We start from the raw sequence: 21,752 nt of genomic DNA on the forward strand, positions 1-21,752 counted from the left end.
TGTAGCTCCCTTGCTGTCTTTATTGTAGTAGTTTGCATTGTAGATGGGGACTGGAAAGTGTTGGTCAGAAATTGGAGTGGGAAATAACATATTAAGAAATGCAAGGTAGTAGAAGCAGTGCAAGAGAATCACACAAAATAGCTTTTTTTTTTTACTTTTTTCTTTTCCTTCTGTATTACTATGTTTACTAAATAAAGAAGCCTACATACAGAAATAAGATTTGTATTACTTCTTTCTAATCAATTCTTCCAAATTCTTGATGAACTAAAGGAAACTTTCTCTGAAAATGGTTTTTAAAGTAATAGTGTAAGATTCTCCGTGCTTTGTGATAGAGCAATAAAAACTTTCCTAGTTCTCCATTAAATCAGTATGGGATGTCCTGGGCTGTAACCTATGGTTACAATTACAGTTTAAGAAGTGTAGCTTCAACTATTAAAAAGGTGATCTTTTTCTATTTTTTAAATGTGTGTGCATGTGTATGTTTATAAGAGGGAGAGATACTTCCCTGTTCTCAAATCCGCAATGCCTGAATGCCATAATTCTGAGGCGTTGACATCATATATATTTATATTTCTGTTTACTCAGCAAGAAATGGACTTCATTTCTGCATCATATTACATTCTCAGTTGAAGACTGAGATGTGCTGTTGTGTAGCCTGAAGCTAAAGAGTCATGCAGATAATCGAGGTGAGGGCTGTTTCAAAGACAAGAGGGTGAACTTCTTGAATGAGTATGAAGTATGAATATGAAGGCAGAATGTTGATGTGGCTTTCAAATTCCTTAATTTTTCTTCTGCAGAATTAATCTTGTCCTTCAACAATCAGGCTTCAACTGTTCTCTCTATTTTTAGATACTGATCTTAGCCAGTTCCTCAAATAGCTCAGAGCTGATGTTGTTTGTGCCTGATGTAAAACCGATACAGACTTGGCTGATATTTTCATTCATGTTTCATAATCTGCCCTGGTGCTCACACAAAGACGGTGTCTTAGGTGTGGTGGGAGGAGGTAACTGAGTTGTTACGAAGTAGATCAGACACTCAGTGCTTGACACAGTGCACCTCATGTGATCCATAAAGGAGAAAATGAAGATATGCTTGTGGCATCCCAATTGTTTATTTAGATTTAACTTCAGCAACAGGTCACAGTTACAAAGGTTCAGGAAGTTTGCTCTTGAGATTCCTTGAGGGGAATCTCAGAGTAGCCCTAAAGTTTATCCCGTTGGTGTAGTACATTCTTCATGGAATCTTGTCTGCCATGAAGAAGACCATATGTGTGAGGTAGAAATAGTGTTCTGTCTTTTGAATACTTTGTTTAAAGTTAAGCCAAAGTTAAGCTTTACAAACTTCTTTGGCATAAGAATTACTTCCACAGCAGAGAAAGAATATGCATACAAGACCTTGCAGAGAGTTTTTATTGATTTGTTAAATTAAACTGGTCGCAGTGGGGAACAAACCTATCAACAAAAACTATGAAAGAGCCCATTAACACTTCCTCACACTTATATCTCTAATTATATTACTGTTTTGTCATGTTGTTATGTAGAAGGAAGATTAGCATTACAGTTAAAATCATAATAGTTAAATTTTAAAATATGATTTTTCTTCTTTTATTTGAACAAGTACTTCTTTTCAGGCAGTGCAGCATTATAAATTCTCAGATTTAGAAAATTGGAATGTAGTTATTAATTTTGGTTCTGTGTCTTTGAGAAATGCATTCGGCAATCCATACAATATTTCTGCATTCTTGCTCCTTTAACTTTATATAGGCGTAAAATACTCCAAAGTGAAACTGATTGTTGAATGCAAGCACATTCAGCTTTGTCTGTGGAAAAGATTAAATAAGCATTACGATAAAATATTAAAGAAGGCAAGTGTGATTTTTAGATGGTAGTTTTCATCATCAAAATTTCTGTGTAACTTTGCAATCACAACTGTACATAGGAAACTCCTAAGTAGAAAAATAATTGACACATCATCTCTGGATTAGTTTTGGTAACAGACTACAGCAGCATTGCAGGTAAATAAAAAGCTATGATGAAATAACTTATTCAATAGACTATTTAAAGGACGTTTCATTAAGCAGTTTATATGAGATGGGCTTTGGATAGGCTATCAGAACTGACAGTTCTATAACTATTCTTCAAAAGAATGTCCTGGGATTTATTATATTTGAAAAGTTAAATTCTTCTATTTTATTTCATTGGAAAGTTGACAGCCATAGCAATTCTGGTTTTGATTACAAAGCAGAATGATGCAGTAAGGTAGAATCAAAAGCATAGTACGTCATTATTGCTTTAAATGTTATTCCACAGGGGTAACTTACACTTTAATACAATATGATTAGAACCTCTTACCTCATGTTCAAAAAATGCATCTTCAAGTGTCTTTTCTCCACTGTCATTCCCTACACCTTCAAACACAGCCTTGTATTCCTAGAAACACAAACATCCACCCAATGGAAACAAGATACTTTTGTATTCTGTGCAATTCATTGATTTATTAATTAAACTACATTAAGTTATCTTTCTTTATAGAACTTGGGTATAGACTGAAATTTTCTATAAATCAAAACTTAAAATTATATAGTCACCAAAATCAAAACAGGGTGTCTTGCTTTTCTTGCTGTCATTTACTATTACTTAAGGTAATTTCTTCAAGGTACTAAAAGAGACTGTTTGCAGAATGACACATGACCTTTCAGTCCTTTGGATAGAGAGCACTAAACTTCTTGTACAAATAGTAACCATCCAAGCCAGATTTGTAAATGGAGCCAGACCCTGAACTCTGATCCTCCCACAGCTGATCATTTTATTTCCAGTAGTCAGATGGATTTAACTCATCTTCATTAATGTTGTACCAAAATCCACCGATTTGACATGTAATGCTGTAATATTCTGCACAGACATGTTTGACTTTGCTTCAGATGTGTTACCATTCTGTGTGATTTTCTTCTCCCCTTGTTTGTTTTGTTTTTCCAATAAAGTAACAGTGCAACACAGATCTATGTCAAGGTTTCCCAAATTCAGCTAAATATCTCACCATCACATGAATAGATGTTTTTTATCACAGAGACATGGTGACACATTTCTAACACACACTATCATCATGCACAGGAACGGATATAGAAAAAGCTGTAGATTGAACATAATTTTGTTTTGTGTGCCTACCTTGAGGTAACTTAATCAGAGCACCACACTTATTTCATAAAGCGCTTCATATTGGGTCATCTTTAATAACAGCCATAGCTTAATCAATATTAACTAACTCCATCTAATTTGATTCAATCAGCAATTTAGAGATTTTAGAAACACATTTTGTTTTTACAGTACCCTAGCAATAAATCAGGTTGCAGTCACGACTGACAAGAATTGTTTGATCTACTTATTTTAAAACGACTTAAGCTTTTGCTCCAATATCTTGGGGGCAGCAACTCTGAAGTGAACCTCTGTTTGAGGAGAGTTAAGAATCAAGAACAGCTTTGTTTATTAGGATATGATATGATAGCATTTAACGTGGTAAGAAGAACTTTGTATTGCACTAGGATAGCAAGTTACCCTGTGTAATCATATCAAATGCCTATGTGAACTTTCATTACAATTTTGTTGATGTGAAAAGATGTTAAGTTTTTGTATATTCATTCTTTGTTTCAGAAAATTAGATTACTTACTGCATAGTAATCTGCAACACACTTCACTTGCTCATAGTCATCTGCATTGGCCAACAGATGTAAGCCTTCTGGATAGAGTTTTCCACAGGTTGGATATAGCTTCTCTCTGTCTTCTTTACTCAGCTCAGTGCCAAATGAATTAATAGTGATGATAAAGGCACGTCTATCTGCTTCAAACTTAATGTGTGAAACAAAGAATAACGTGTTGCTAGAGACGCCATTGCAAAATAAAGGAGGGTATTTTTTTAGTGAGCAAAACTATGGAAACTTAAGAAAGAAAATTGTTTATTAGAAACATCTTATTTTACAAATTGGAAATTCTAGATTGCAAATAGTTGTTAAATTTTAACTAGAAAATCAAACAGTGTTTTGCAAACACAGCTTTTATTCTGTGAATTTTGTTCTGAAAATATCAACACTGCTATTTCCTCCTTCCCCTACTTACATGACAAGATGCTGGCAATGAAAAATCTCCCTACAGATCCTTTGGAATTTTGAAATAATATTCTTAGAAATAATAATACTGCACATAAGGATCAATAGTCAACTGTACTGTTCTGGAATAACTCTGAGTGCTGTTGAGAGTAAAAGTTGAATGGAAATTTTGGGAATTTCTGGAATTTCTGGATGCACATATTTAAAACAATAATTTAATTCAGTGAAGGGGGCTGTTTACTAGGTAAGTTAAAGTTTTCAAGTGTTTCAAGTAACAGTTAATCTTTAATGCAGAGAAACAAGAGCTATATTCCTTCTATCAGGGTTAGAAGTATCTAATCTATAGTTCTCTAGTATCTGTATTTTCCCTGCAGCGGACTGAAAGTCATTCTAATGCTTAGGTCCTGGGTTCTTCTTTTGTATAACCAAAATGTGACCTGCCATAACTTTAATTCATACAATATGAATTAAAAATATGGGAAATTAAATTTATCTTTCTCAATTCTGTCTGATTAAAATCTGTTCTTCTGTCGAGATCTGAACAGGCTATGATTTTCTTTTTTTTCTTTATCTTCTAAGAACATTGATTACACATGATACACTTCTGAGTGAAAATAAGCATTCAGAGATTTTAGGCAGCTTGCAACATTTCTTGAGCTGTGAACTTTTGAACTCTTTTGAGCAGAAAAGTACACTTTTCTGTTGAATACAACTGACACATGCCATTGCAACACTGTTCAAAAAATTTACCAGTTAAGCACATATTCCTAGTTCCTACTCCTGTGTACTGGAACATATTGTAACAGGGACCCAAGTGCCCTCTGGCACTGACTTCAGAATAAGGAAAATGAATAAACAATACAGAAATAATGAGAAGAAAAGAAGTGTGCTTGAAAAGTTTTCTAGCTAATGAATAACTGGGCCGAATTTGACTTTCCTTATTAATATGAACAGGAATATCAGCCCTACTCAAGCTGTTTTGTGGAAGGATGAATGCTTTTCTTTTTTAACCTATCAAAGCCACATAGAATTTAGCTGTTAGATTTGTAATGTTTTGTTGGAAAACATTCTCCTGTGCAACTACAAATAATGCTACTGGGCTTGGGTCATAGTCCTGGTGGTTTCCAACTTGAGGAAATTTGCAGGATCAATCTAGACCTTTCAATTTAGCTAATTATTGGCACATGAAATTCTTCATAGTGAATATGAAATGCCATGAGGCAGCTATTCAGTGACTTTAGTGACTTTAGACTTTAGTTTCATTGCTGCAAGTAAAGATAGGGTTACAGGATGACCATTTGCAAATTGCTTCATTTCCCTATGGAGAACTGAAAGTGTGTGTCTGCTATCCGAGAATGTGTGGTGTCTTTCCAACATGCCTAACACTAGCTACAGTGCAGTCCCACAGTTTATTGCGAGATGCAGGGCTAAACAAGCAGTGCATGTTGCCCAAAGAAAAGAGATCACCAGTGTTTTAGTGTGAATGGTTAGTCCCATGACTGATGGTCAAGAAGCTGAGGAATTAAATACAGCTACCTCATTTTCACAGGGTCAGAATAGATAACATGTATTATCTTGAGTAATTAAACTTTGACTTTTTCTAAACTGAACAGCTTGCCTTCAGATTACTAAAATGTGATAAAAAGGAAATCTAGAGAAATTTTATCCTGCTGGCTGATATTACAATTTGAGAAGCTTATCACAGACCAAACTGTTACCACTGGTATATGGAGAGTTTAACAATATGCTCAACCTGTTTTCCATCAATAATCTTACCTCAGCGTGAGTGTCTAGCTAAAAATGAATTTGATGCAAAATGTGAATACACTGGGACCTGTCTTTAACTCTGCAACCACTCTCTTAATTTTTATTTTTCAGAAAAGGAATAGTTGCAACATTTAATTTCTTATCAGTTTAACTTAATTAAGGATATTTTCTTTAGAACATAACCAAAAACATTATGAAATGGTTAAATAAAATATGAGATTGCATTCTCACATCAGCACATTATTTCTTAAGACATAATTTAGACTCATTTTTCCATCAGAAATGAGCTCCCAGGTTATCTTTTTCCCATCATGCAAGCTTTTTGTGTGAAATTGTAAGATCTCAATGAATTTTGTTCGGTCACTTTCCAGGGTATAAGTTTTGCTGATCCGGAAATAAAACCGTACAGGAATCACAGAATCACAGAATTTTAGGGATTAGAAGGGACCTCTGGAGGTCATCTAGTGCAACCTCCCTGCTAAAGCAGGTTCCCTACAGTAGGTCAGCCTGGAAAGTGTCTAGGCAGGTTCTGAATGTCTCCAGTGGACACTTCACAAACTCTCTGGGCTGCTTGTGGTAGTGTTCTGCCAGTCTGAAACATTGCAAACAGTTATGATAAACCATGGGGGAAAAATTAAGCTGAATGCTGAGAACTTCATTTTAGGAATTTATTCATCTTTTTTTTTCTACAATAACAAGATAAGACAATAGCATTTCCTATGCTGCAGGTATGCTTTGGGGAATAGGAGGTTGGGAATGCTGTATGTCAAGGAAAAAATTAAATATTAAACTTTTCTGAATTGAGTTAAAAATAAATCCTGGAATTTTCTGCATGACAGTAGATCCAAAGGTCACTCAACTCTAACTTCAACCATTAATTTTCATGAAAGAGTAAACAAAAATGATGGCACCATTAAATGTAAAGATAATTAATTAATAAATATACATTAATGCTGGAAGGTAGGTACACCGTGTTCAGTTTTGAGCTAGGAAATGTAAGTGCTCCTTTAGTTTTAGTATTTCTACATTATACAGAAAAATGGTAAGGGGCAATACTCGGGGCTGGTGAAATGAATTTGTTCTGCTCTCTGTTGTAGAAGAATAACAACTGAGGCTCCCTCCTCCCTGGACTAGTTTCTCTAGTCAAGATGTGAAAATCATTTTAGAATAAAGAGTACATCTAGGATATATCACAGCAAAACAGTTATTATTCAAACATTTGACAAATAGCTTTGCAGATGGAGAGAAAAGGAGCAAGAAAAGCAAAGTGAATTAATTATGAAAGCACTGTGGAGCACTTCAATGCACATAGAGTTAATTTTATTCTTACCTCAAGAATAGGTTTCATTATTTCTGCTGTAGTACCTCCTTGTTTTTCGCAAAACTTGTAGAATGCCTCAAGATAAGACTACATAACAGGAGCAGAGAAATATTTTAAATGCAACTTAAGACCTAGACCACGTAGTCACAAATCTCATTTTAAAATTCTTCTGTTAACTTTCGTAATTCTTCCTGTTAATTTAAATTTGAGTATGTGCTTGATTTGCTGGATTTAATATTTAAATTAAATTATTTTATTCTTACTACATGTTTAAATGTTTTTAAAAGATGTTTTCAGACAAACATTATGCTTTCTTTGCTCTCTAAATAATGTTCTTTAGCTCCATTGAATTTCTACTGCATAATAAGCAGATGGCCGAATGAAACTGCATTTATACTGTGGAGGAAGGGATTTGGGTATATGCCATGGCTGTTGGGCCAGCACTATGAGAATACACAAATTAATCCCTACCGCTCTACGCTTCAAAACCCTGGATTAGAACAGAACAGTGTATAAAGCTTACGTAATACCAATCTGTATAGCCCTCGGGTCCACTGAGGGTTCAGTCCTTTGCACCCACTTCAGTATACCTGAGCAGGAAGGACCTGAAGTATCTCATAGAGTTGTTCCTTTTGTCTCCCTTTCCTCCAAAATACCGTCTTAGGAAACAGTTTGTCATCAAAGTATGTTTGTCACACAATCTCATGCAGAGAAACTGTCAGTATCGATGCAATTAAGTGATTTTTAAGTAGAGACGTCTCAGGGGGATCTGCTGCTTGGAATTTTGTGTTAGGTTGTGTATAGTGCTCCCTGACAATATAGCTGAAATATAATTGATTGCACTGATAGCTGAAGCAGAGGAGAAAGGATATATTAATAATTTAAAAGTGTTTGCATAGTGATCCCCTGATACTTAGAAAAGGAAAAAAAAAAAAAAGTTAGTTTTAGTAAGTGTGAATGTATGGTCATCCACACAGTAAATGTGAATCAAATCTGTACATAAAAAAACAGAGGAAGTGCCTAATTTATTAGTAACTGATCTTGTCATGAATTAAAGGAGCAGACTATTTGAGAATGAAATATTGTATTGGGAATTCTGAAATATCATTTGTAAGAAAAACAAAAGTATTTTTTCTTTCCCCGCTTAATTTCAATCAGATCACTGTAGGATTACTTCCTGCAGTCTGAGGCATCCACTGTGAAAGACAAAAATGAAATCAGAGAGAATGTGCTGGGTGGAACCACTAACAATGAAATATATATAACCCTTAAAGAGACAAGCATGAGATTATTGACCTGTGTTCTAATATTTGGAAAGTACCTTGAAATCACAAGGCACAAATTAGATGCACATCCTTACAGCAGTATGTTGTAACAAGTCTAAATATAATTTAAAAAATGAATGAAAATTTAAAAAAATGCACTCTAGACTCAAATCAATTACACATTTTCAGATCACATCTACCGTTTATAAATAAACATAAATGCTAGCCAAAAGGCTGCCTAGGATCAGGTAGGAGATAACAGTTCAGTGGCATTTGGAGGATAAATGCATAAACAAAAGCATCCGGATATTCATCTGACATCTAGAGCATTTTCATTAATGAGATATTAAATTAGAATTTTGAAGCAGACCCAACTTTCAAAATCTCTCCAAACACTGGAGTAGAAATCAGAGGAGCTAGAATCAATTCCCAGACTTGCCATCAGCCAGGTGACCTTAGGCAGCTTGCTTCATCTCGCCATGCTTCAATTTCCACATCCATAAAACAGGGTTAATGATACTGACCTCCTTTTGTAAGATGCTTTTAAAATGCTGAGTATTATTATTATGTTGCAAGAACTTGCCTTGTACAGTTTGTTGCGCATTATTTCAACGTTCATTTCATCCAGGTCATTTTCAGACAAGCAGTCTTGAAAGAAAGCAGCTAAAAGAAGAGTTTATTACATTGCAGTATAAATGCACGTGCTGATAATATGCAACTCTTGTCCATTGCCATTTACCAGTGTGTGAGCAAAAGTATTACATTTCTGTTGTATAAGAAAGAGGAAGAGAAATCCTCTTCATTTTCTCCTTATCCCCTTATTCCCTCCTCTCTAATGACAATCTGTTGCAAAGGGAATCAGTGCAGCAGCCAGAGTCCACATCTCCCAAGATCATCAGATGGGAAATGTTAATGAAAGCCCTAATCTTCTCTGAAGTAGATGGTTTTGTCATTAGGGAGATTTTCTAGTGGGGATGTGAAAGATAACTTTTAACCTAAATCTTGCAGGTATTCTGCATTTGTTAAGGTGAGTCCTCTTTCCTAGTTTACCTCTTCCTTCAGTATGTTTGTCAGAGACACAAGAGCAACAGGATGCAACTAGAAAGGAATGCAGTCTTTGACCTTGACTATGCACAGATTCAAGTCCTCTGCTAGAACTGTGTGAAGAGCTAGCTTTCGAACTGGCAGGCAGGGGATGCAGTTTATTCGTGTGGCTGGGCCTCTTAAAAATAGTATATTCATAACTGGCAAAGGTATGCCAATCTCTCACATCAGTGGGGCTAGCCAGTGCTATACTGCCTCAGACACTGGCAACAAGATTGTGTTCAGGGGGAGCATGTGAGTCTGGCCAAGTTTTGAGGTCTCCCTTTTTCATTGTGAAAACATGCTTAAGAAAGGGGAGAAAAATATTGGACTGAGCGTGGAGAAGGGATCAAAGAGTGAGAAACTGCAGGGGAACACCATGGTTGGAAGAGGAGAAGGACTTGCCCCATGTCATAGAATCATAGAATCTCAGAATGGCTTAGGTTGGAAGGGACCTTAAACATGATCCATCTAGTTCCAATCTCCTGCCACAGCAGAGTTACCATCCAACAGATCAGGCTGCACAGGGCCTCATCAAACCTGGCCTTGAACACCTCCAGGGACAGGGCATCTATAGCTTCTCTGGGCAGCCTGTGCCGGTGCCTCACATCCATGTCTCTGAAGCAGATATTCTCTGACCCTTATGGAGAGTGTGCACTGGAGCAGATGCTCCTAACAGCAGCTGTAGCCTGTGAAAAGCCAATCTGGGAGCCAAAGATGTGTGAGAAAGAAGAAGCTACAGAAAAAGCACCATGTATTGACCATCACCCCTGCCCATGTCTTTCACTGCCTTGTTGGAGGGACTGGACTAATTTGGAGAAAAGGGAAAGGTCTGGGGCTAGGGATTGGGAAAGGAGGAAGAAAGGTGATTTTCGTAAGTGTTTAAATGTCTGTATATTTTTTGTTTCTTTCTAATGCTCAAATCATGAGTTAAACCTACATAAATGGCAATATATTAGTTTTCAGAGAGTTGATCTATTTTGTGTACAACAACAATATTTTTCATTTTCTTCCCCCATCCCATTGGAGGTAGTGAGAGAACAAGCAGCTGGGTGGGAGTCTGGCTGTTACCTGAGGCCAACCCAGCATCCCACCACACCTGGTTGGGCAACAGGACACAAAACCACATACAGTACTCAAGATGAGGGTATGCAGTTCTTTCTTCTATGGTCAAATCCATTCAGATCCATCTTATCTGTATCCTTCCCAACAGCAGCTGCTGCTGCACTTTGAGTAAAATTTCAGCCCAATTTCTGAATGCAATGTTCCAAACCATTGCTCTGCTCTGCCTTTAGATTTACTCCTTCAGGATGGGATTGTCTCTGTGCTTTAATAATGCCCAAATCCTCAGGAGAGAGATTTTAGATTCTAACACAACATCTAATATTTATTAGTAGCTGTCTGTTCCTTGCTCCTTAGTGAGGGATAGGCAAGATTTCATCTTACGTGTTTTAATTATAGATGCAGGTGTTGAAATAAAAATCTAGATGCTGTAAATCAGCAGCTGTACTTGCGTATAAAGGATATCCATTACTCTTCTTGAGTAGCATGTTTTCTTTGTGTCTATTTCCCAAGGTTGATATAGAAGTTGTTAATAAATGTTGCCAGAAAATGTCTTGCACACCCACCCGAAGAACTTGATCCTGTTTATTAGCCAGTTATTTATTGTACGTTTCTTGTTACCAAAACACAGCTCATCCAATGGAAAACACATTAATTGATCTCAGCTGTTCTTAAGAATACAAAATTAGGAGTTTCAAGAAGCAAATAAGAAATAATTTAGTATTCCTACCTAATGGTGTGTCAACCAAAATTGCATTGAACAGCTCAGTGGGGTTTGAGGCAATGCTGACTGCTTCCATTTGCTCAAAACTTCCCAGTGGATGACACTTGGGAACAAGTTCAGCTATGGGTCGCTGGTGTAATGTGCCAGTTATTAGAAGAATTACATTGTCAATCATGTAGCTGTATCTGTATGTGAAAGAAAAAATAAAATAAATGAACGTTAGCTTTATAATGAATTTTGTGTTGAAAAAATATAAAAGCCAAATTTTTCAAAATTAGTGAAGACACTGAAGACAGAAATGACCATAGTATTTGCAGGTCTGTACTTTCACTTGTTATCACCATCTCATTTGTCAAAATCTGAAGTTTTTAAATAGCAAACTGTCTGACCCAGTTTTAATTTTAAACCACGTGATTGATATGCAAAAGATGCTTTAAAAAAAAAAAAAAAAAAAAAAAAGGAAGCAGAAACATGAATATAATAAGCATAGCAGCTATGAAATGTAGATTTGATACAATAAGTGACAACACATGGTATCAAAACATAAAACATCCAACTAAGCAGCTTCTCTAGTTTGGGATTTTGTTATAGAGAGCATCTGGATAGAGTGCACAAGAATCTAGGCACTAAAACTGCAGAATCCAGGTAGCTGGACCAATCTTTCTTCTCTCCCAGCTTTAAAAAGAGGAAACCGTGTAGAGGTTATTACGATTTTCTTCTTTATTGCTAAAAATTTTCAGTAGAAGTTTTCTATGAATTTCTTGCTAGTGTTACTGTCAGAGACTGTTAAGAGTTTTGTCAGCAACTCAGAAATGGAAATTCGAAAGCCATTCCCTTGGGACAATTGTAACAAGGATACTGCTCTTCAGCTTGCGTTATTAGTTCAGAACACAGCTAGAGACACACACAGAGACTAACATGATGCCACACAAAGTCTGTGGCGGAACTCAAGGATCTGTGATACGTAGTTCACTGGAGTTCAATGGTTTTGCTACATATCTTGAACTACTGTCTCCATCATCATCACAAGTTGCTGTGGGCAGAGTGTATGTACATGTGTACATATGCATGTTAATCAATATGAGGAAAAAGCTGTCATTTTCACTTTCATTTCTCTGAAGCAAAACCTAAATATTGTATGGGTAGAAGTTGTACCTGTCCCAGGGCTGTCTTTAGTATCCTGTTGGCATAATAGCTGGAAAAGGATTAGTTACATTTGTACATAAGCAACAAAAAAAGAGTGATGGTAGTTTATTTTAGTGTTATGATAAAGTAAGCTGAACATTTTAGTGATCTTGTCAGAAGATCAAGGGGAGTAAACAGTTAAGTAAAATATCCTGGTGATTATCCTAGTTGTTACGCTGTTATAAAGCAGAACCCCATTCTTTCCTTAATGTTAAGTCATTTATTTAAAAGTTTTGTCTGTTTATAACTGGAGGGAGATCAGAACTTTCTCTTCATTTGGCTTCAAACAGCACTTGTGCTTTTAAACTTGGATTTAAGAACCTTGCTGTATGCAGCAAGTTGTTATTTCAGTGTTCAAATGGTATAAGAAGTATGGTAGGTATAAGGTGTGCCCTTTCCTCCTTTAAACAAATTCTAGAACTTAGCATATTCCTAGGAATTAAATCGCTGTGCTGGAAATTGTTAGTCTTTCGTTAATCACCCTCACAAACTTAAATTTTGCAATGTTAATTTCTGAATTAAAAGGCATTTGAAAATAACAATAGTTTTTCTCAATCTCAACCACTACTCCAGACCCCATACACAGTAAAGAGTCTGCTGTTTTTGTGTCCTTTAAAATTAGTATACTTATTTTCAGAACATGCATTAGCAAATACAGTATGTAAATATTACTGTATCAAAGTAATTTCACTGTTTTGCAATTTAATGCAAGTTCCAGGAAGATGTGTTTACACTGTTTTAACCTGAAGCTGTGTTTTTGCTTTGGATGTATAATTTAAGCAATGTGGTAACATTACTTACGTGATAAAATTCAGAAAAGTAGTGAGTGGTTCAAAAGCATGGTTTCTGAAGTAATGAAATTCCGTGAGCAGCTTTGTTTTCAGTTTATCATCAATGGTGGAAATAGTGAGAGGACCAGACTCATTAGCCAGGAAGTTGCCATAGTCTGTCGTCTGTAGATGTAACTTCAGATCTGGAATTAGATTCAAGGAAGAATAAACTCTCACTACATTGTTACGAACCAAATAACTTTTAACATGTTCATTTGTAAGATTCTATTTTCATATGAAGGGTCTTTTCAAGTGATATTGCCTTCTACTTGTAAGACTCGTTGCCACAAGAAAGTTGACACCTTTTTGGAAATCTTACTAGTAAATTTAATTAACAGTTACACGAGGCACAGTGTTAATTACTGCTTTCTCTAGCTCCTTCCCAGTTAGCTTTGTTCATTGTTTTGATTTTAAAGATTTTTTCAGGATGCCTCTATTGCATCATTATAATGTGTCTTGGTTTGTCCTCCTATGGACTGTTAAATAACATTGGGAATCATCCTGTGGCTTAAGATCTTCAGTTTTCTTGTGAATCATTGAAATCCTGTGTAAGACTAAAATTTCGTGTCATCAAACTGCCTGAAGAAGAGAGAAAACATCTTTCCTGACTTAGACTCATCTCCAAATGAGTTCTGCTGAAAAGTGCTTGAAAGGGCACAATTGTACTCCCTTAGCTTTTCTGTTCTGGCTTTGTCTGATCTGTGGTAGCTGTCAATAGATCCTAAGAAACTGTTCCAAAACCTTGGGTTATCATGACATATTCTGCCAGGGCTCTCAACCCTGGTAATTGGGAAAAAAAAAAAAAAATACTTGATTAGGCAACAAGGTTGAAAGATTTTATTATAACAAAAAAAAAAAAAAAAAAAAAAAAAGTCATTTGATAAATTTCCTGTGGTAGCTATTTTCCACAGTGAAAGATATGAATCAGTTCTTAGTGTTCAAAGTGGTTTAGCACTTCCTTTTAGAAAAGGCCCTACTATATTGTGTAATCATGTTCAAATGTTATATTAAAACTACTATGTATTATAATACATATAATATTATGAAGATTTAGAATTAATGGTTAGATTTCCAGATAAAAACTGTAGTGATGTTTAGGGAAATGAACAGCAACACTCACAATGGCCGAATTAAAGGCGTCTATAAATATGAAGTCAGTAAGGTGTGTGTTTATTTGTATAGTAACTACTCTCCCCTAGTTCTCCATATGTATACTTTGTTAGCATGCAGTGAGGTTGCTTACACTGAGACTTCATGCAAAAATGTTAGTATACTGCAAATTCTGTTTCCTAAGTATAGCACTAAGACTATGATAGATCACCCTTAGAACTTTGTATGTGGGTTCTGCTGCCACCTCAGCTCATTCCAGTGACTACAACAACACACTGTTTTGATAGGACAGCTGTGCTCTGTTAGTACTCTGGAACTATTAGCATTTCTCTAGATCTTCCTGCAAGAGACAGAGGTCATGTCACCACTGTAAGATAATTTCAGTACAGGCTTCCATCCACAATTAAGCAGAAATTTCAGAATCTATGTCAAAAGGGAACTGATACTCAGAGAGAGGCTAGTTCAAGTTGAGTGTGGTTAGGATAGAAAAGTCCTGCAAGAAGTTGAACCAACCATTAGTCCGAGCTCTTGGAATCAAGCACACAGAGTCTTGTGTGACTCCTAACTGTGACAGCCAGCTGCCATCATGTCTCAGTTATGCTGTTATTTCAGCCGCTGCATGCTGGTGTTTTAGCGTGGCAACTCATTAACTCATTGCTTCATCGGGGTGGGAGCAAAGCTGGACTGCTTATCCTTCTGTGACTTAGTGCACATTCTAGAAAGAAGCATTCATTCTGTCACACGAGAAGTCAAGGAAAGAAGAAAGCACTGGATTTAAACCTCCTGTGTTCTACTTCAAAGAGTGTCAGCAGCATTTCCTTTTGAAACAGATGGTGCCATAGGGCCAAGCTAGCAGTGTGCCATGTTGCAGAGCTTCCAGACAGAGTTGAAACTGAAAAGGCAGCTCCATGGAAACAGTACTGACTCAAACAAGCCCAGAAGAATATCTAAGTTAAGCTGAAGGCCTCTTCACCTCTCTGTGTGGCCACGAATTGAGAGGGCACAGTGATATCAAAGCCACTCTACTTTTTCCCTCTCACTGTTGTACTTTCCCCATGATTATCAAGCAGATGTGAAGATCTAACCTCTGTTTTTCTCTTGTGGTTCTCCTGTACTGGCATTATGGTTTCTTCTCTAGAGATATAAAAACCACTTTGAAATTAAAAGATCTTTTTTATTCTATTTATGGCTTACTTGGGGTGGTTTTGATTCTGTTTCTGCTTGTTGGTTTCAGAATATTTATAATATTTTAATCTTAGCCCTGTTTTTGTGGTCTGGTGCAATGCCACAGAATACAAAGCAGTGTAAGCTTATTACCTCTCAATGTGAATTCATGAATTGAAGGCACTCTAGGTACACTTAAGATACAGTACTACAGAACTAATGCATATGCTGGACCTTTTAATTGGAAAGAAGATCTGATGCGCATACACTGTATGTATTGTATAACAGGGATTGTGTAACAGGAGGAGGAATGGCTGTTTATGAGGGTGGATAGTGATAGGAAAGGGGGAATTATTTTTAACCGAGACAGGGGAGATTTAGATTAGATACTAGGAGGAAGTTTTTCACACGTAGGGTGAAACACACTGGAACAGGCTGCCCAAGGAGGTTGTGGATGCCCCATCCCAGAGGCATTCAAGGCCAGGCTGGATGTGGTTCTGGGCAGCCTGGTCTGGTGGTTGGTGACCCTGCACATAGCAAGGGTATTGAAACTAGATGATCATTATGGTCCTTTTCAACCCAGGCCATTCTATGATTCTGTGATAACTAATGGGAGCCTGCTGTCTGGCTAACAGAAGTAGAAAATGCTATAATAAAGATAGAGGTGTTCTGTAGCTGAATGGAAAAAAAAAAGTGATAAGCAGTTACAAAAGATGCCCTTCTAGGTAGGTTGATGAAGGCTGTTCTTTCTGTTGCTAAAATACTTTTGCATTCTAAAACTGAATAAATATTAGAAAAAAGAAAGTTAAAAAATAAAGAAGTCACTGTTCTTTCTAAGTCTTAATGAGAAAATGATATTACCTCTCTGTTGTGATCAGCCCATAAAGGATTTTGAACACATAATATTGAAGGTTCATATATCGCAGAAATGTTATAAAACTACTTGCTGTTTGTAAACATTTTTCCTGTAAAATGACTTAAAATAGTTTTCCTTGTCTGTTGAACAGGAACAATAATTCTGTGGGAATGGAATAGGAAAATATTATTTTCTAGTATGCTTTTAATAATATTTTAAATTTTCTATGTTTTGTCTTATTGAAAAAGTCAGGATCTTTTTTTCTTCGTAGAGCCTTTGGTGACATCTTCTCCTGAGCTCCTCCGAAGAGAAAATGAAGCCTGTTCTTTATAGAAGTTTGAAGTCCTATTAGCTTTTCTGTGGAGCATGTGTAAATTCACAGGACATAGCCTCTTGATTTAACTGTTAAATACAGTATCAAGATTATCTGTAGAGTCTTTAATTACCATAGAAATTAAAGAAATAGAAATTGGCTGTTTTTGTCTCCCTTTTGTCTTGAAGGAACCTTTAAAGGCTACATAGTCCAACTCCCCTGCAAAGAACAGGAACACCCACAGCTAGTCAAGGTGCTCAGAGCCTGGTCCAGTGCAGCCTTGAGTGTCTCCAGGGACGAGGCATCCTCCACCTCTCTGGGCAACCTGTTCCAGTGCTTCACTAGGCTTATCTTTAAAATACATGGATGGGAAGGGAAGGGATGGGAAGGGAAGGGAATGGAAGGGAATACATTTCAATTATCAGAGTAAATGTATTGTGTTTGTCCAAACTGCTGTTCTGTGAAATGGAGAGTTAATGCAGCCCTCCAGCTTATCAGCTGAAAAGGGCTCATGCACTTGGTCAGCTGACAAGTCTCTGGATCCTACTGACTGCACTGAGAATCTCTTCTTTAACTGTGACTGTGAGGAATTTTATCCAGCTAACAGCTAAATACCCACACGTATCTATTTAAATGTAGTTGTTTTAATCTGGAACAGTAATGGTTTGCAACCTTCTAGGTTTATATTTTAATAGTTTAAACAGCCTCAAAACTCTGTTGTATGTGTGAGTCAACAGGCTCTGCACTTCTCATTTCTTCTACTATATCACTGCTCAGACAATGCAGCTCTAAACAGAATGAGCTTATTAATTCTTGCTGCCCCTTTTTCAAATGAATCTAGTATCTCTGTATTGTAGATATGATTTCAGTGTACAATTGTAGATATTATTTGAAGTCAAGGAAAGAAACTTCATGTTCCTTTAGAAAATTGATTTTTTTGTTGTTGCATTTTTCCCTGCTAAGTGTCTAGGGGTATGTCATTTGATTCTAGCACAAGTCTGTCTTCATCAGGCTGAGACCAGTCTTGGCCATAGAAAGCTGTTTTGGAAACTACTGTGTGTTCTTTTTATTACTGTGACAAAGTCACCTTGGGAAAAAAAAAAAAGAAAAAAAAAAAAAAAAAAGAGCTTTTTCTTTTCTTTCTTTAAGCTTGATAATGTTTTCTACCTCTGTGACATCTAGTTTCCTCTTCTGAGTAAGTAGAACAACCCCCACTGTCCTAGAACTCATGAAGTAATAAAGTACTAAAATTATATCTTTCATAGAGAAATTCAGCATGAGCTTTTAATAAGATTTTGCAAACTATTTATCCATCTGAAATAATACCAAACTTCTATACTTGCACAGTTCTGGACAGTTGTTAAAAGTTGTGAGATTACCAATGCCCGTAGGAAATCTATGGATGAGATTTCCAAGCTTATCAGTAAACTAGAACCCCCCATCATCTGCATTGCTTTGCAAATCACAGTCTATACAAGCCTGTACAATAATTTCAACTGAAATCTGTTAGCTTAAACATGACAGTAGTTCTTAAAAGGAAATCAGGGTTATGTCTGCATTTTAAGATTAGGCTCCCAACATTTCCATTCTTCAACGGTCCAAGGAACAGTATTTCCTCCTAAACGAAAGAAGCCAGCAGACTTACCTTCTAATGTCTCACATTGTGCTAAATTGACATAGTCTGCACTAGTCAAGATCCCGGCTTTGAACCCTCGGACCAGCCCTTCCAAGTAGCCATGGTCCACATTGAAGTAAAACTCTGAGTATCCAGGCATGGAGAAAAGGAGATTCAATCTCTCTGCTGGGTTTTTAATGTTACTGTGTATTTGCCACCAACTGTTTTCCTCCTCTTTGAAAGGAGTGACAAATAGTCATTGCTTTCCTGCCAGCCTATGATTGTGTTTTACCAACTAGTTTCTTCCTGTTTCTCGCTCTTATTTTATATAGTTCCAGTATAGTTGATGCTTACACAACAGCCACCAAGTAAATCCAGCTCCCTCCTACTAGAGCCAGAAAATTAGTCTGTTATTGAAGAAAGAGAAGCCAAAAATGGAATATAAGATTTAAACTCTGATTGCAAAAATGCTGCATACTGATTGGAATATAAAAAGTGTTTTAAAACTTTGACAATATTTTCATGTATTTTTAAAGGCATTTCAACCAGGAAATGATCTATGAATATCTGTTGAAACAAGAACAATCCCACACTTAAGCAGTCGACTGCAGAACAGGAAAAAAAGTATCTCATAACCTGTTCCAGGCTCACATAGTTTTTGAGTGTCTGCGTATGCCTTTAAAAAACAATCTGCCTAACTAAGAAACAGTTTGCCAAACTTTTCTACTGCCCATTGCTGTCATAAATATGTATGCAAACTATAAGATTCTTCTAATAATTACAGTGAATGTTACACCATGTCCCCAGTGCTATCCAAGGAAAAGAACTTCAAAGGGTTTGACATTCATAAGCCTTTAAAATAGATGTCCAGAACTTACCTCAAAAGCATTGTTCGTTGAAGATCAAACCAAATACTCTGGTTATTATCCACCCAAATGTGAAAATAACTCATATTTTTTTTCCTCTTACAAAATAAATACCATAAAAATAGGAATCTTCATTTCACTAATTCAAATTAATTCCTTGTTTTGATTAAAAATTAAAGTCAAAACTGTGCAAAATGTATCAGTGAATTTTATACATTTTATACTGAACTGTTAAGTCTTTCAGATTTATGTGCCCGGGGGCTGACTCTTCAAAGTGCCTATGCTTCTGTAATCAACACAGAAAGTCTTTTGTGTTTGTTTGTTTGTTTTTCTTCCCTAAATTCGTTATCACATGAAACATATGTCTGCAAGCTTTGCTGGAGGGAAGATGTCACAGTGCACTGGGCGATCCTTTGCTGTGCAGTCAGCTGGGGCTCAGGAGCTGCAGTGTGGTTGAAAGGTCAGCACCAGAGCTACAGCAGCAGCCTGCCATCTGCATCTCAACACTGAGGCTCAGCTTTCAGTGCTTTAAAGTGTTTGATGCATGGTGCCGGCTGGAGACACGTGGCTTGGCTTTTCTGTTGATCTCTTGTTCTGAAATGTGGCTGCAGGAAGAGCTGACTGCCTCTAAGGCTTCTGCCCCTAACCTGGGAGCTGAGTGATGACAACCTGGTACTCACCAGGCAACTCCTGTCCATACCGCCTTGCTCCTGTCTGTGGCAAGGCTCTGCTTGCCACACAAGGAGACATGAGATGCCTGTGTGTTTGCTATCCAAGCAGCCACTGTAGTAGGAAGGTCACCAGCTATCTGGCTTCTTGGCCAGGAGACCCCAGTGGGCTCCAAGAAGCTCCAAGGCACTAGGCTGGGCTGGCAGAGCTGAGCAGGTTGTGCTTGTAGCTGGTGGGTTGGATTAAAATTGACTCCAGATTACAAGGTTAATTTCACATCCATAACCAGTTGCAGGAGAAGCAATGACAGTATTTTAGACATTTAAAAACTCACGTGTTTGGATATGCAAGTATGATTATCAGAGAGTTCAAGTGGTATAGAGATTTGCTTCTTGGAAACTGGTAAGTCAGTTTGAAGCACTGTAGAGATAACACAGCAAAAGATGAATAAGGAAGATGGGGTGCCCCATCTCCAAACAAGTAATCTGGACTTGTATACCCCAAGTCTGCATGCTCACCCTGTTCAGATTTCTGATGCACAGGATGCCAGAACCTGACAGAAGTTCGCTAACGATGTTTCAAAATGGGATGTTCTTCAAGATACGCTGTCTCTGTTAGTGTTTCCTTATTGCCATGTGAAGATTTCCACATTTACCTTCAGCATTTACCTGCAACCTGCTTTTTTTTTTTTTTTTTTTTCTGTCATCATCATTGTTCTAGCTTTTTCCACTCAACAGAGTGGAAAAGTCTCTGTTACTAATGTTTTTTTCCAGTGAAAATAAATGAGGGAAAATAAAAATGCAAGGGACTCACTGTTGTGTACACTATCAGCAATGTTTGTTTTTACCCTCCACATCTCTAAAAGTGTGCATTAGCTAAACAAGAAGAGCCTCACGGCAGCTGAACCTGCCCTCCCCAGCTGCAATTGCCACTACTGGGCGATGGAGCACATCCAAGCTGGTGGCAACCCAAGGCTGTGCTGCTGAGGAACTGCCAGATCTCCAGGCAGCAGTCAGTGCAGAAATGGCTTTGCAACACATCCTAAATTTAGTAAGGTTCGGGGTCATGTAAATACTGACTGGCAGGTGCAAATACCACTGCTGGAGATTGTCCAGTGAGAAAGTGCTACTGTGAGATCCAAAAATACCGCTTTCGGGACCATCTCGTGAAGTGTTATCACTCAGCAAACTTGTTTCACGAAATCTCTGTATTTTTGAAAGATTTAAGGAAGCAGGCTAAACTATTGAGCCATTTTATCTGTTAGAGAAAGGTCACCTCATCTGTTGGATAAGGTGTCAGAGGATATAATCTGAATAGGCTATATTCAGCGGCATCAGGAAGTGCTTGGGTCTCTGATTTTTTTACAAGTAAAGTTGTGGAGGAAAGGAGACATCTTCAGCCACAATATTTAGAAACAGTGCATACAATGCATATAATTAGGGATTTGACTGATTTTTTGTATAAAATATACAAAAGAGCCTAATTACATTACCTAATGATGTAATTTCTTATGAGCTGGTACTGTATGATTTCTTTGACATTTTGGAATGGGTAAGTTTTTATTCAAAAAATTATATTTTTTTAGATTGAGGAAGCTAATTAGACAGAGCTATGAATTAGTCTTAACAAACTGCCATGCAGGAAAATACAATACTCTCACCTGATAACTTTGTGGAGTACAAAGGTTGAGATATTTTTTAAAGAATTTCCCAGCAGTGAGCTAAGCAGATACTGATAGCATGTTTGTGAGCAGAAGTTAATTCAGGTTAAAGCAGAATTAGCAACACAGTACCATTCAGATCTAATAGTGCACACTAACCTCT

General features: G+C 37.0%; 1 protein-coding gene across 2 annotated transcripts; it reads right to left on the reverse strand.

Moving 5' to 3' along the window:
* Window positions 1-1,089: 1,089 nt before the first annotated feature.
* Window positions 1,090-18,701, reverse strand: ATP6V0D2 (ATPase H+ transporting V0 subunit d2). 2 transcript variants are annotated; one of them, XM_042808781.1, is made up of 8 exons: window positions 18,425-18,700; window positions 13,308-13,479; window positions 11,328-11,506; window positions 9,036-9,115; window positions 7,197-7,274; window positions 3,665-3,841; window positions 2,352-2,429; window positions 1,090-1,819 (listed from the first exon to the last, which is right to left on the reverse strand). In XM_042808781.1, the coding sequence occupies exons 1-8, from the start codon at window positions 18,552-18,554 to the stop codon at window positions 1,658-1,660; spliced, it is 1,056 nt and encodes a 351-aa protein (XP_042664715.1). In that variant the 5' UTR covers window positions 18,555-18,700; the 3' UTR covers window positions 1,090-1,657. The 2 variants fall into 2 exon arrangements, with proteins under 2 accessions (XP_042664715.1, XP_042664716.1); XM_042808782.1 differs by lacking the exon at window positions 3,665-3,841 and having other exon boundaries at window positions 18,425-18,701.
* Between the last annotated feature and the right edge of the window lie 3,051 nt (window positions 18,702-21,752).

Source organism: Centrocercus urophasianus, unplaced genomic scaffold (genome assembly GCF_019232065.1).
Source record: "Centrocercus urophasianus isolate 14NV4802_14NV808 unplaced genomic scaffold, USGS_Curo_1.0 seq_11, whole genome shotgun sequence".
NCBI classification, from domain to species: Eukaryota; Metazoa; Chordata; class Aves; order Galliformes; family Phasianidae; genus Centrocercus; species Centrocercus urophasianus.

Coding starts and splice junctions, on each gene's coding strand:
- ATP6V0D2 (XM_042808781.1), bottom strand. CDS start 18,554: ATGCCTGGATACTCAGAGTTTTACTTCAATGTGGACCATGGCTACTTG. Junction 7,275..9,035: donor TGCGCAACAAACTGTACAAG/GCAAGTTCTTGC, acceptor CCTGTTATGTAG/TCTTATCTTGAGGCATTCTA. Junction 3,842..7,196: donor TAATGAAACCTATTCTTGAG/GTAAGAATAAAA, acceptor TCACACATTAAG/TTTGAAGCAGATAGACGTGC.